Here is a 15719-nt window from a genome sequence, read left to right as displayed (position 1 = left end):
TGACGTATTCCACATGCATAACGTACCCTTCCGTAAACCCTATTATTTTAACAATTTCCCAATCAATTTACACGTTATTTACTTACCGTTATAAGTTATGTTTGTTCAGATAGTTTTAAGTTGAAGAATACATTGCATAGTAGTGTTCTCTTAAGATAAGATTGAAAATACAATCTGTAAGTAAAATATTCTATAATTTGCCATATCCTTTGACATGAAGCACAGGTTTGGTTATTCAAAACTTATCAACACAGCATGGGTTAAACAATCAAAACTATTCAAAAATAACTGCTATAATATTAATGTGTATATAATATTTATGGGGTTTGTGAGTACTTTTTAACTCACCTTATATTAAGTTAAATTAACTTACATATGTGAATAGTGTTACGGCATTATACTTAATTTATTATTCGATATTATATAGCGGTTCATTACAGATTTCTTTGCATTAAAAATAAAACTCAAAATATAATCTTTGCGTCAATTTAGATAACCATATGACCAGTTGAAATGACTAAAAAATCTCGTAAATAAATCCATGAATGTTTAATATTATTCTGATCTTTTAGATGCGTGTTTCAATGTTTTATTAATTAAATGGTTAGCGTGTTCTTATTTGATTTCAACTGTATTAACTAACTTGTAGGTAATGGGTAGTTTTTGACAAAGCTGTAATATAAAATAATGATGTAATAGACTTACATTTTGGAAAAACATTATTTTATTTACGGTAACGAATGTATAGTAAAAAATTTCAGTTTATGTTGAACAAAGCTAAGAATAATTGTATACATACATTTTTTTAAAGTTGCAACGTTGAAACATCTTGTACGGAATTTCTTATATATATTTTCTGAAGAATATTCATTAAAAGTTGACAAAAACACTTCAATTTTTCTCTATGGAAATACCTTTTTTGAAAATTTGCAGAATATGTCAGAATATTACAAAATTAATAATTAATAACATTGTTTAGACTTATACCAAGTGCAATTTACAACATAGGTAGCGCTAAGAAACAATGTGATTTGATGAAATAATTTGAAATGGCGACAGTAAATTTAGAAGATAAGTCTCGTAGCGAAGAAAATCTTAAACAAGTAAAAGAAAAAGAAAACAAGAGTAATATTAGTACATGTTCGGCAAACTGCGAAAAAAAAGAAGGTAACAGTAAAGCTAAGAGGAGTTCGGAAAATTCTGAAATCCTGCAAAACGTTTAAATGAATTTGAGAAACTTTTGCTGACCGATACACGGAAAGTGATGAAGATTTTATGAAATTGAAATATCAGCCTTTACCTGATCCTCCTTGTGTGCATCCTTGGGAAGCAGAGCCTGTACGAGAGTAAGTGTAATTTAAGTAACTTTAGATGAGTTAGTTATGTATATCGCATATGTGTATTATTAAGCAATTTCAGTGCAAATGTTTTAAGCAGTTTAATGTCTTATTTTTCTTTTATGTGGTGAGAAGGTTGGTAAAAAGAACCAAAGAATTATATTTAAAAACAATTGTATTGAACTTCAAGAACAGTTTGTAGTTGTAACTTGTTACTGTACTATATTAGGTAGATCTAGCTATAAATTTATAGGAAAGTTATCTGACTTTGTAATTACCATATTGTTCAGGTTGCATGTAGCCCAGACTTTGGGTTCCACTTTTAAGTTTTAGACCCCCCACCTTTGTCTATGACATCAAACACCATGATTATTTAATTTCAAAAATATCAGCAGGCTTAACTTCATATGGAAAATAAAATGAGGAAATATATGAAACATTAAAAACATGATTACATGATTTGGTGTGTGTAAAATTACAAGGAAAAAAAAGGATTTATTAAGAAAAGAAAGAAATGATGTCATTTCACATAAATACCACTAGGATAATTCAAAGTTGCTCAAAGACAAACCTGTTAGCATTAATTGTTTGTTAAGTGAGTCTTGCCTTGTGTAGTATTTTCTTGTCCATGTTCCTAATTCAGCATGTTATGTATAGTTAATTATGCTTTAATTGTAATAAGTTTGAGAGTATAATAAAGATCACGTGTTACTAAAGTTTTTAATCAGAACTGAATATGCCCATATGAGGAAACTATAACTTCATTCATTAAACCATGCTGAAGCAGCCCGAACGACACATTGTTATGCCAACAGGAGCAATTAGTTACACAAGCTATAGATTGTGTAGTGATAATGTGAAAAATGGGTTCTGTACAGACAAGAAGTTGATTTCAGTTGGTTGAAAATGTAAGCCATGTTTAGCATGTGCCTCATCTGTTCAAACCTGCATGTTATTTCAAATATACTCTTGATAACATAAATTATAGATAATACTGATATGTTTTTATCATTATTTATATCTATCAAACCTTTACTTAAACACTTATTACAAGTACTTGTGTTGTATTCACTACAAATATGAATACGTTTGTTTTGGAACAGAACTGTTGACACAGTTTTATGAATATATCCATTATTTAAAGTTATCAGTTCATATTTGCATATATATTTCTCAAGGTACAATTCATCTTTTCTCAGATCCTCTGCTTTGAAACTTTGGAAACACCTCAGTGGTCATGTTGTTATTAGTTATTTCAGGTCAAGTGAAAAGGAATTTTACTACTTTTAAAAATTTTGTAATTCCACCACAAGGAGGAATAAAATTTTTACTGTAAGATGTGATAAACTTCAAAGTATTAAATTTGTAAGTATAATAGTAAGTGTTAAAATGTGGAAATAAGTACAAATAAGAACTTTTTTTTTATTTTAGTATAAGAGGGATTATGTAAGTTTTTAACCTACAGTGAAACTTTAGATATAACTTTTAAAAGGTTGTGCATGAATGAATTACAAAGAAAAATCAGTTTGGCTAAAATATAAATTGTGATGATAATTTCAGATTGTTAATAAAATATGTGAAAAATGCTTTTAAAATTGGGGACATTTATTTCTTGACCTTAGATTTTATTAGTGTATTTGAAAGAATTGAACAATTTAGTTTAGCTGTTGACTCTCACAAAATTCATCATAAAAACTTTGATGAAATTTATGAAAGAGCTTCAACCATTAATTTGAAAAATGTTTCTTTAAGGCTGTCTTTGCATATCACCCCTTAAGGAAAGTAAAAATTTAAAGCCATTTTTTTTTTCAATGAATCATTAATTCTCATCTTAAAGTGTTGATCTCCACTATTGTGAATTGACAGCTTGTTTCATAAATCAGTCATCCAGTTTTAGGCTCGGCATGGCCAGGTGGTTAAGGCACTTGACTCGTAATCTGAGGGTCGCAGTTTCAAATCCATGTCACACTAAACATGCTCGCCCTTTTAGCCATGGGGCATTATAATGTGATGGTTATTCCTGCTATTCATTGGTAAAAGAGTAGCCCAACAGTTGGTGGTGGGCGGTGGTGACTAGCTGCTTTCCTTCTAGTCTTACACTGCTAAATTAGGGATGGCTAGTGCAGATAGCCCATGAGTAGCTTTGCATGAAATTAAAAATCAAACTGAACAGTCCTGTTTCAGATATAAAAATTTTTTAACTTATCATTTTGTTTTATACAGTGTATATTTATTTGCATAAACATTAAAACTATAAATAAGCTTTTCTAGTGCAGAATATAAGCACAATTAATGAGGAAAAGGATAGTTAATTAAATACCAATAAAATTTGAAACTTGCCTGGAAAAAGTATTTGTTTTCATTTGCTGTGCTTTAATTTATGTAAAATCAGAAGATATATGGTGTTGGTTCATAACCAAAATATACTGTATTTCCGAGCATCAAAAACACACACCCATTTTGATTAGCTAAGTTTTGAATAAAAATGAAAAACATAAGGTTGGATCACTTCTATCAATCTTGCATTACATGAATCCTCTTGCCGACTTCTTGTTTTTTTTAGCTATATGCTTACCATATCTACCTTTGAAAGTGTATACCATATATTACCACTGGAATATATGTATTATTACCAGTAATAACATTTTTCTAAGACTGGGGAGTTAAAAAGAGTGCTGGTATTACAGCAACATATGTACAGTGACCTGTTCTTGTTTATTTATTTGTTATTTTATACTAAATAACTTGCACATTTCATTCTGGATCATATAGAGAGGCTTGGATTACTGTCTAGTATCAAAATGCTTCCTCTAGGCTTAGGTTCAGGCCTATGAGCAATGTAACCTTTGGCCTGGAAGATGCAGGGTAAATTTTTTAGACTTATTTTGAGGAAAAAGTAACATCTTCAACAACAGAGAATACAGTACTTCTGGACTTTTCAGGGAGTCTTTCAGTTAATAAACCTTTTATCCCTTTAAGGTAGTATAAACATTACAAAGTTTTTAGAAATAATTCTTTTCTGAATTAATATTATTCTATATTTAGATTTTTAGAGAATAGTTTATAAGTTACATTATGATAATTACTGCTATGAGTTGAATGTTTATAAAACAGGTGGAAAAGATTAGAAAGTTGATCTAATATAGAAAATGAGAAATACTATAATAAAGTGGTTCTCGAAAATTTTTGTTCTTGGCTCACCAGAATGTGTTTTTTATTGTGGCTTATTGCAGTGGGGCCTAAACATTATGTAGTCGCTTCCTTTCCACAGACCACTTGAAGGTAGCTGTGGACAACAAATTCAAAATTTCTGATTGAGAGAATACGAGTGTTGAAGCTCTTTTGAGATCTGTTTCAAAATGTTTGTTCTTTATAATACTAATATTTCTACATTCAGTTGTGACTGAAGTGCTGATAATTGATTGTTATTGAAAATAATGTAAAATTATCTTTGTAATTGGACAAGTACACAACTTATGGAGTATTTGTCATTCATTTTACAAGGTTTACAGCTGGGTAGGATGAGTAAGCAAAAGCATACACACACAGATTTTTACATAGCCATTAATCCACATATAGAAGAGTATTTGAAAACTCAAATTCTTTAATTTGAATAATCTGAAACTATATATAGTCCAAATGTTTGGGATCATTCAGTTTAAAATAACAGAAGCGAAGCAGTAAAAGTGCTTTGAACTAAGAGCTAATGCACTTCTTGGACAGAAAAATTTTGTGGTGATGTAAAGAGTAATGGATTTCTGTAGAAAAAATTAACAAGTTGAGTTCAGAATTAAAAGTACTGATATCTTTAGCATTACGGATGATTTGGTAAGTACAAACCTGATAAATAATGAAAAGACCATATTCCTTGAATTTGTTTGCAACAGTTGAACAGTATGTACCCAGTACAAGCCTCAAAAATTGTTTTTGTGATATCTAAATCGGTCTCAAAGCACTAATATTTGTGCCCCAAGACACTTAAAGAATAAATCATTGGAATATAAATAATGGAAAATATATCTGATCAACCCATACAGGAAAAAAAATCTTACATCGTTTCATGATGTAAATAGCTCTTGCAAGTTTATTTGAAATCATTAAAATTTGTTCAACCCATTAGAGGTTTCTTTGAATAAACACTCCAAAAATATTTAATGAATCAGCATTAGACATCAAGTTCTCATTTATCAGTTCTCTAGATATAATCACATAATTTGATTTACTGATATTTAAAGCCAGGTAGTTGCCAATAAGTCAAGCTTTAATAGATTTCAGTACCTTGTTTCGAGTTTTAAAAGAATCTGCAAAATGATAAGGCACATTAAAAAGAGTAGTGCCATTGGCATATAAGTTATGATTGTCAATTAGACATACTATAAGTCATTTATACAAGTTATGATTGTCAATTAGACATACTGTAAGTCATTCATATAAGTTATGATTGTCAGTTAGACATATTGTAAGTCACTGATATAACTAATTGTCAGTTGGACATACTGTAAGTCTTTCATATAAGTAATAGTTGTCAGTTGGACATACTGTAAGTCATTCATATAAGTTATGATTGTCAGTTAGACATACTGTATGTCAGTATATAACTAATTGTCAGTTGGACATATTGTAAGTCTTTCATATAAGTAATAGTTGTCAGTTGGACATACTGTAAGTCATTCATATATGTAATAATTGTCAGTTGGACATACTGTAAGTCTTTCATATAAGTAATAAACAAGAGGGAGCCAAGAGTTGAGCCTTCAGGAATTCTACAGTGAAGACTGCCAAGACTGTATTGTGTTCCATTAACTATGGCTTAACATTGCCTGTTATTTGAATACATATTTAAAATATGCATATTTCTTCATATGCCATAAGGAGCACATTTATGCAACAATATTTAATGATTTACACTGTCAAATGCCTTTTTAGTTGTAGGCCACAAAGCAGAACAGATCTTTGTTCATAAGCCTCGGTAATCTTTGTAGTGATTGCCAGTAGATGCTTTTTCATAAGCTAGTGTTTGCTAAAACCAAATTAAAACTTTCTGAGGATCTTGTGTGTTTGAGACAAAATATGTTCGACAATACGAACATGTGCAGACAGAATACATGTAGTCTGATAATTTTGAACCCAATCAGGATCATCACTTTTGTAGGTAGGTATGGTTCTAGCAAATTTAGGAACACATGGAATTTTGTCTGTAACACAACTTGTTGTCAATGGTAGAGTGTGTTGGGCTCTCATTATAGGTGTTATTTTTGATACTAATTCTGTTTACATATTTCTTTAGTATGTTATTTAACCTGTTGATTTGAATAACAGATTGATGTTATAACATCATCAACATGAGATACTAAACTACAAACTTTCCAGGAACTAACTTGTGAAACATGTTGACACTGAAACTATTACATTTCTATTAAGTAAAACAGCCAAGAATTACTTATATTACTGTATTTCATTACAACAGTTTAAGTTCCTTCAACTGAATATTTTATTATTATAAAACAAGTTCTAATTTAAATTCAATTTTGCTAGCATATTCTTCTAGAAAAGACAACTAGTTAGTATCATGACCTATTAATATACACGTTATTTAATAAACCACTTACTTCACCATAATTTTGTACTTGAGGTTGGGGACTAATTTTATTAATTCCATTCACCTTTATATCCATGATGATTGCCATGTCTGAAAAAGATATGCAGCGATTAGTTGTACACATCGTATTTTTCCATATTTTATTTAGAATGTAATTAAAAGCCTCAAAACTGATATTCATACACTTGATATAATATTTTAGCAGACATGCATAACATAACATAACAGAATTTTTTACCTTATAGGGCTTTCCCACTACAACTTCAGAGGAGCACCTTTCATATAAGTCTCTGATGGATGCCATTTGTTTATATATTGTAAAAGTATTCACACTTTACTTACAAAGGACTTTTGTGTTGTAACAAAAGCCATGATGTAAAAAAAGATGGTTTATTGTGATTGTAGGTAAAATCTCAATATTCAGCTGAGTGTTGAGTTCTTGACTTTATGTATACAAAATATATGTAGATGTCCTAAAATATTAACCCTTTCACAAGAAGCTTGCTATAATATATTCACGTTCTTCTACACATTTGCACACATTAAATACTTGCACAATAACTTTAGATACAGTATGTGTATCTTTACAAAATTTAGAAGTCTTTTAGTAAAGATTACAAGTTTTTTTTAATGCAAAAATCAGATTTTGTAAAGAAATTTTTACTAAATATTTGTTTATGAAAATATTGAGTATGTTTCATTAATAGTCTGGGTGCAAAGTGATTTCATGTTATTAAAAAAAGCAGTTCTTCATCTCACAAAATCTCAAATAAGCATAATCTTCAAAACCTCCAAAACACATTTGAGTTGTTTGTTTTCAATAAGATTTTATTTTCTCTTCCCTAACTGTGTGGGGTCTGGCACTTGACCAATCTTGTAATCATTATAAAAAAAAAAAGGAGATAAATATAAATTATGCTTTATTCATGCTAGATTGACTACATATTATAACACAAAAATACAAATGTTTAGTCGAAGTAGTTTAAGTCTCATATTGGTATATATATATACACTTGTATTCTATTACATTAGCCTTACAGTCATGTTATGTATCCAGTAATATAAAACTGACAGTTAGTCTTCTGTTTTAGTGGACAATTATTTTGTAATATACAGTCACATTTCAATTATTATATATTATATATTTATGTAGATTATTACTATTTAGAAATAAGTTATTAAACTTATTATATAAAATATAGAACAGTAAATAAATGAGTAAAGCAAACAACTGTTTCTTATAGCTATGATATTTGAACTCAGTTGCTGCTGAACATAGTTTGCTAAGCCTTTTAAAATTTTGCATGTAGAGGATATCAAACAAAAGTTTTATATGTACAGTTGAATAACCAAAAAATCATAAATAACTACACTGATACCATAGAATTCCACTATAATTTATTACACTAAGTAATTAAGCTGTATTTAGATTTAAAAAAAAGTATGGAACTTTCAGCAGACCAAAGACACAATCTACCTTTTTGAAATCTAGGTTTTAAAGAATGTGGTAGCCTTTTCAAAGGTTAAAATAAAAGCTATCAATCAGTTATTCACATTTCATACATTAAAGTAAGTTTATATAAGGGGCCATTTTCAAGAACAGAAAGAGGTGAATGGGCCACGATGTGTGATTCAGTACGTGAGCCATATGTCAGCAAAATAAAAAGATAGGTTCTTATTTTATATTCTAGCTTGTTAATATTGGTAATTTGAGTTCTTAATTTGTACAAAATTTAGATTTAGTATTTTGACATCACAAACATCTAATTTTAAACAATGCTGTATTCAACATACCATGGGATTTGCTAAAATCTATATTTATGTGCTCTTTTAATATGAAATTTTAGATTGAGAATAACTCATATAATATTAAAGTTTAAATTATTATATGCAATATTTGTAAACTTATTGACATAAATTCATACAATTTTGAATGCAAAAAGGGGTTAATACATACTGTAATCCTGAACTGAAAATGACTCGTACAAAACTGATAAAAGGTGCATCTCTCCCTTTTAATCTAGTATGCATAAACAGTTCAGTGTTCATGCAGTATTTTAACACTAATGTGTTTCATATCCCAGCAGTTTTCAGGAGGCATGGTGTTGGGTGGAGGGCCTCACCAGTCTTCAGCACTGGGTATGTCATGTACAGTGTGACTGACATATTGTGACCACCTTCTTTACTTCTAATTTAGAGTTCTTAGAATTAGAGGTGTAAATATTAACTTTAGAAGTTACGAAATACCAGGTGAACTCAAAAATATTAAATTTCAAGGTGATACCTCCACATGCAGATCAGCTATCTTCCCCTTGTGATTGTGCATTTTGACAGTAGCCTTTTGTAAACACCCACTTAACTGAACATGATTTTATATACATATGCACCACCCTATGATGATGATATTATTTGACAAAAGCCATCCTTTGACTGGAGGACAACATTTCTCCATGTTCACAAACTCCCCTGTGTGCTTTTGCATCTGTGAATCTTCATTCTTTTTATTGGCACATTATTCACCACATGTGTTTAAATCTCTTGTCTGTGTTACATTTATTGAGATTTGAATTGTTAATAGAACTCTGACTTTGTTATGAGTGTGGGATGTTGTTCAAACTTATGCCTTGTTTCAAGTGTGGCTTTTGGAGATATTTTAAGTGTCAGGGTCATGGTAGCCAATCTTCAATGTGATGTGGTTTGTCATACATTTAATGGATTTCCTCCTGCCATCTTCTCAGGTGAATTTCTTTCTCTTTACTCAGAATTATCTCTTGCACTATGACCTTAACTGAATTTGTCTTTACCCTTAACTTTACCATTGATTTCCGAATTTCTTTCTTAGTTATGCTCTTTTCTTTGGCCTGTATTTTGTATTATATCTCATGTCCTACGATTATTAGGTGTATCTTGCTTTATCTCATTGCTTTCTCTTTGGATTTATGTTGTTTCCTTCATCATATAACTTCTTTTCCACACCTAGATGCATAATTCCTCCCCCACGATTGTGACTACTTGTGGCTGTATTTGTCATTGTTCTTCTTTCTTTTCCCAATATCCTGTCAGTTGTATCTTTCTGACCACCTTGGGGATTGAACCTCTTACCCTTTATTTCACTGTATACCTTCTTATTTGGGCACCTTTTTGTCTCTTTTGTATTCCTTCTTCTTCCAACTTTCACCTAAAGCAATTCTTCTATTTCTGTAGGTGCTCATTTTCTTTAGCATTTGACCTGTTGCACTTCTTCTGTGTTATCTTTCATTATTTTATTCCACTGCTGTTGGGACATGTTGGATCAAATTACATTCCTCTTTACTGTTCCAATTCTTTACTGTGAAAATATTACTAGTTAATCCCCCCCGGTTTTTTTTGGCCAGATACTTTTTCGTTTTATTTTCCCCACAGTGGCCTGGACTGATATTATACTGCTTCTGTCATCATTCCCACATTTGTTCTTCCTTCATGTTTGACTTTGCCATTTACCTCTATTCCTTGTCTAGATATGTCTCCTTCTTACCTTTCCATCCCTGATTCTACACTATCCCCTGTTTCTTGTCTCTACCAGCAGTTGTTTCTTATTTCTCTTGTCAGTGACTGTCATACACTTATTATTCTCTGGGTGCTTATTTCTTCTCCTGCTGTTGGTCTCAATTTCTGCTAACAGCTGTTTCTTTATTTCTGTAACTTAATCTCTTTCTCCACTCCTCTTTTTTACTTTTTCCTACTTATGATCTGGTCAGTGTGTCAGGCATCTTCCTAGTTTTCTCCCTCATCCCATCCTCTCTGTTTTGTCTGCCATTTTGTTTATTTGTTTGTTTCTACCTTTTCCTTACTTTTTTCTTCAGCCCCTCTTGTTTTAATTGGTATTGTGAGGGCTTTTGCTTGTCATGTGTCTTTAACCCATGGCTCGCATTATAACTGTTAACTCATTTTCAAATGTTTCTCTTTTACAGTAGTTGCTTAGTAGTTATGTGTGTAACATGAGGGAAGGCTTATCTCAAATTTTAAGTCCATTCTCACATTCCCTAAATATTGGCTACTTTGGGTGTTTCCTTGTGTCCCAACCAATTTCAGTCTATAGCACATTTGGCCACCAGATATTACTCTTTTTGTTCCCTCCTAGTATGAGAGGTTCTTTTCCAACTGAGGTTTCAGGCTTCTCAAGAACTACTGTTTCCTTTGGGGCATGTCCTCATGTATATTTTATTGTGAACCTTGGAGACCCTGATTTTATTTTCTTGGGGTCTTTTGTCTTATTTTTGAGCCTCTCATCTAAGATTGATTACAGTGGTTGGACCATGCCATAACCTTTACTTACCACCTCTAAAACCAGATGTCTCCCTACTTCAATGCTTCTCTCTCTGATTGAGTTACATTTTTCATAAGAGCAGGTTCCTGACCTTCATATTCTTTGTCAAACTTGTTCGTCTTCCTGCTGCTACTGGCAGAGCACCTGGTCTTATTTCTCCTAGCATTTTCTTGCTCAACCTGATTGCTCTTGTTCCAAGGGCATTAGCTACACACTTCTGTGCCCATTTGCATTGTTTGCTATGAGCTCTAACCTTATTGGCAAACTACCTCTTTTGAACAGTTTTTACTTTGTCACTAGTTCAGCCTGTTTTTGTTGGGTTTTTTGCTTGTAAATTATGGTGTATATGGACACCAGGTTTTACCCTTTTTTTCACTTCCTGTATGAGAAGTTCTTTCCAAATTGAAGTTTCTATCTTTTTCTAGAACCCCTTTTTCATTTTGGCATGCTCTTGTGCATCTTCCATGAGGATTACTCTAGATTGGAAACATCCCTCTTGGATACCTTGCTACCCTTCTGAACTCCACTCTCCATCTGATGGTTATGTATTCCTCATGCTTCAGTTCTGTCTGGTGTTGTTTTTGTTTTGTTTTTTAACAGGTTTGATCTTACCTTTTTCTTTGTATCTCTTTGTGGGCCTCAGATTTCCATGTTACTATCCTTCTTGGTCCCTTTCATTGGACATCTCTGACTACTTTAGCCTTGATCTGCTTGATACCAAGGCCCCCTTCCTTTCCATTTTCTCTTTGCTTCACACTGCCATGTGTGATATTATTTTACTTTGTAGGTTTACTGTGAATGCCAGCACCCACTGTAGCAGATAACTCAAATGTCAGTGCAAGTTTAAATATATATTTAAATGGCCATAAAATCTAATATTTATCTTAATTTTTTTAATTTTGAGAACATGGAAGCTATATTTTGTATAAATAGAACAAAGTATTCAAATTATGAATTAGATATATAATACCCTTTTTACTTCTTTTCTTGAAAATTGCTTGAGGAGGGAAAAATATAAAATTATGTTTCTGTCATGCAATTGTGTGAGAAACAATGTCTTATAATGCTAAATAACCAGGTCTTTTAGCACCTGTGGCTGGCACAGCCAAGATAGACTGTAGCATATCATTTCACTTAATAAAAAATTTTGATAAGTCATGCAGCATCCCATATTATATCGGTAAATATTTATAAGATTCAGTTACAACAGTAGCATCCAGAACAAATCTTAGAATGGTATGCTTAGCAACCTTTTGATGTGTAATAACTAACAGAGTACTGTTTCATTAACAAACATTCAGTAGTTTTAATAGTGTAGTCTTGTGAAAATTTGTAGCTAGAAACTCAGTAAACATTAACTGTATTTTAAGCTTCCTACATGTTTTAACTACATTTAATATATTTCTGTGCACAGTTTAATTTAAAAAAGAAACATAATTCTAAAATGTTGTACATGAAGATGCCCATCATATTAAATGAAAGAGAACTAAAAATGTCTTTATAAAAAAAAAATGGAAATGGGAATGTTGGTGTTATGTGTTAGAAGTTCACGGAATGTTGGTGTTATGTGTTAGAAGTTCACTGTAAATTTGAAACATTTTAAATAAAATGAAGAATTTGTGTGAAGTACAAAAATTGCATTCAGTATCACTTGTAGTTCTGTCTTGATAAGGAAAGTTATTTAGCAGGTGAGTGAATCCTGATTTAGCTGGTAACACTATGTAACACATGTTGTTCATGGATAGTATGTGTTATTTCTTAATTGTTTATGTTGTAAAAGTACAGAAAATGGCCATTATTCCCATCAAACTTTGCTTTTGTGACCTACATAATGAAACTTAGAAATTAACCTATTTTCTATGTAAAAATGGGCAAACTTACATGACGTCTGAATAAAACAACATGAATCAAGATTTACATGTATTTATACTGGAGTTGAACAAAATTGTTTGGAAGTGAGTACTTTTTGGAGATTTGCAACTGTAATGTAAGTCACTTTGATGTATCAGCCTCCAAATATAGTTTGCCATCATATTTTTTGTTATATGCTCCCAGGTCACAAAAGCAAAGTTTGAAGAGACAAATAGGTCTTCTCCATTTACTGTAGGCATAAGCAATTGGGAAATAACACTTTCTGTCCAGGTTCAAGAAAAAGTAAAAATTTTGTTACATAATGTAATCCATGAAGTTTGAAGAGCATTTAATATGACAAACATATTAAACTCTGACTCTTTTTGTTAAAATAAACTAAAAGTTGTGCTTTTAAAACTAGCTTTCATAATAATTAACCAGCCTCTTTCATTTTTAAAATACTGCACATTTTCCTTAACATCTAAAATATATTATGCTTAGAAATAAAATAGATATTTGAAGCCTATTACAACAGCCTTGTAGTCATATGTGACAAGTCTGCCATATTCTACTTATTAACATTGATAATATCTCAATAATAATTGCACTGCCCCTGGTGGATTGTGTTGACCTTATCTTGTTACATTAATCAATCACAGAATTTTAATAATTGATAAGCTATTTGTGTGATTGTATAAGACAAGTACCTGTAGAGGTCTTATAATCATAAAATGTATTTTCAAGGAATTTCAATATTAGGAATTACATTGGAGGTTTACAGTAAAGGAAGTAAAGAGAGTATAAGAAAGAATGTTAAGTCTTTTTGAACATGAAGAAGGCAGTGGATATAGTGACATACAGAAGTATACATAAATATTTTTTTTTAAATTTCATTTTAATACAACTTTTTACCATCATATTAAAAACTGCTATTACCTAATTTTGTGGCTGTTAAAAGGATGGTTTTTATGTGTACATTGAAGGCCAGGTTTCATTGGTGTCATGTTTTTCCAATATTTATGCATCAAACTGTGTTCACATTTATCTTTCATTAATAAAATTGGTACATGTTACCATATTTCTAGTCTTACTACCATAACATATATTTTATAATAAACAAAATCATTTTACATAATTTGGTTTTTCTGTGTAAACAGCATGTTTGAGAGTACTTATAAATACCGAACAAATGCAGTGCAGCACAATAATGACAGTTTATCTGTTACTAACAATATTTGTATTTGACAATATAAATTGTACTGTTTTTTTTTTAGGGATGCAATGTAAGCTAATTGTAATACTATCCTTGCTAAATGTTTATTAATCTTTAAGGGGTGCTGTAAGAATTTTTTGCAATGCAGTAAGAAAACAAAAAACACTCATTTATCTCCATTATTGATTATAAAACAGCCTGCCTTGAGCCATTTTGTAGACACTAAAAGCTAAAAGCATTTTTATTGGTGATATTTTTTTAGCTTTTTTCTTCAGTGTATTTTAAAGAGTTTGAATTTCTAGAAGTTGATGGCGAGGTATATCTTCTGAGGACTGGTACAGTTTGTTTTGTTGTATGTTTATTGGCAGTGCTGTTAGATTACATTCCAAGAGACATTCTAAGTTGCTCTTATCCTACAATATGATACTAATAAAATAAAACATTTCTGTATTCTAAAACTAAAGAATACTAAAAGAACCCACGTATTCAGTTTCCTTCTTCATCGGGTTTATTTACATATTTATGTGTGTAAAAGGTATTAAATATATATTTGTATAACAGAAGTCATTTACTGAAGGTAACTTTTGTACATGTGATATTATTAAATATATATCCATATAGCACAAGCCGTTTCCTGAAGGTAACTTTTGTATGTGTGATATTATTAAGTACACATCCATATAGCACAAGCCATTTACTGAAGGTAACTTTTGTACATGTACTTGTTTCTAAAAGTAGACTTGTATTTGCAGGTACCAAGATCGATATCACGGTAGGAACAGGTGGAGAGAAAGTGAAAGAAACCATTACAGACATCATGAGCGAAGCTATTCAGGTTCAAGAAATCCACGAGAAGGAATGAGAGATGATTACAGAAGTCGTGAACCACATGGCAGAAGGTACAGAGACTCAGAAGATTGGGGTAGATACGATAACAGGAGAAGAGATAGAAGGTGGTGAAATAAAACTGTAAAAATGTGTGGGATGGTCTAACAGTTTAGAAGATACTATATTGTGGCCAAATTATTTCAAACTACCATTCAATGAAGTTTCACGACATTTTGTAAATACATTCATGTATTGCAAACATCTTTCAGAAAATAAATTGTCAGTTTTGGAATAAAAAATATACATTTGTGTCTGACTTTAACTTTAGAGATTAGCATTTATTCAGAGATGGGTTAAGGCATTCGACTCATAATCTGAGGATCGTGGATTCGAATACAGGTCGCACCAAACATCCTTGCCCTTTCAGCCATGGGGGCATTATAATGTGATGGTCAATTCCACTTCGTTGGTAAAAGAATTGGCAGTTGATGGTGATGACTAGCTGCCTTCCCTCTAGTCTTATGTTGCTAAGTTAGGAATGGCTAGCACAAATAGCCCAAGTACAGCTTTGTGTGAAATTCAAAA

At 31.3% G+C, this 15719-nt stretch overlaps 1 protein-coding gene across 1 annotated transcript; it reads left to right on the top strand.

Moving 5' to 3' along the window:
• Positions 1-1049: 1049 nt before the first annotated feature.
• Positions 1050-15317, top strand: LOC143236566 (uncharacterized). Its single transcript, XM_076474867.1, has 3 exons — positions 1050-1125; positions 1235-1346; positions 15059-15317. The coding sequence occupies exons 1-3, from the start codon at positions 1050-1052 to the stop codon at positions 15264-15266; spliced, it is 396 nt and encodes a 131-aa protein (XP_076330982.1). The 3' UTR covers positions 15267-15317.
• The last annotated feature ends 402 nt before the right edge of the window (positions 15318-15719 follow it).

This window comes from Tachypleus tridentatus, chromosome 13 (assembly GCF_004210375.1).
Source record: "Tachypleus tridentatus isolate NWPU-2018 chromosome 13, ASM421037v1, whole genome shotgun sequence".
Classification (NCBI taxonomy): Eukaryota; Metazoa; Arthropoda; class Merostomata; order Xiphosura; family Limulidae; genus Tachypleus; species Tachypleus tridentatus.
Note: the sequence above shows the minus strand (reverse complement) of the source record. Positions and strands in the feature narration are given on the sequence as shown.

Bases quoted from the DNA above. Each gene is read 5' to 3' on its own strand.
- LOC143236566 (XM_076474867.1), top strand. From the start codon at position 1,050: ATGGCGACAGTAAATTTAGAAGATAAGTCTCGTAGCGAAGAAAATCTT. The intron at 1,126-1,234 runs GTAATATTAGTA...AATGAATTTGAG, and splicing joins AAAAGAAAAAGAAAACAAGA to AAACTTTTGCTGACCGATAC. The intron at 1,347-15,058 runs GTAAGTGTAATT...TTGTATTTGCAG, and splicing joins GAAGCAGAGCCTGTACGAGA to GTACCAAGATCGATATCACG.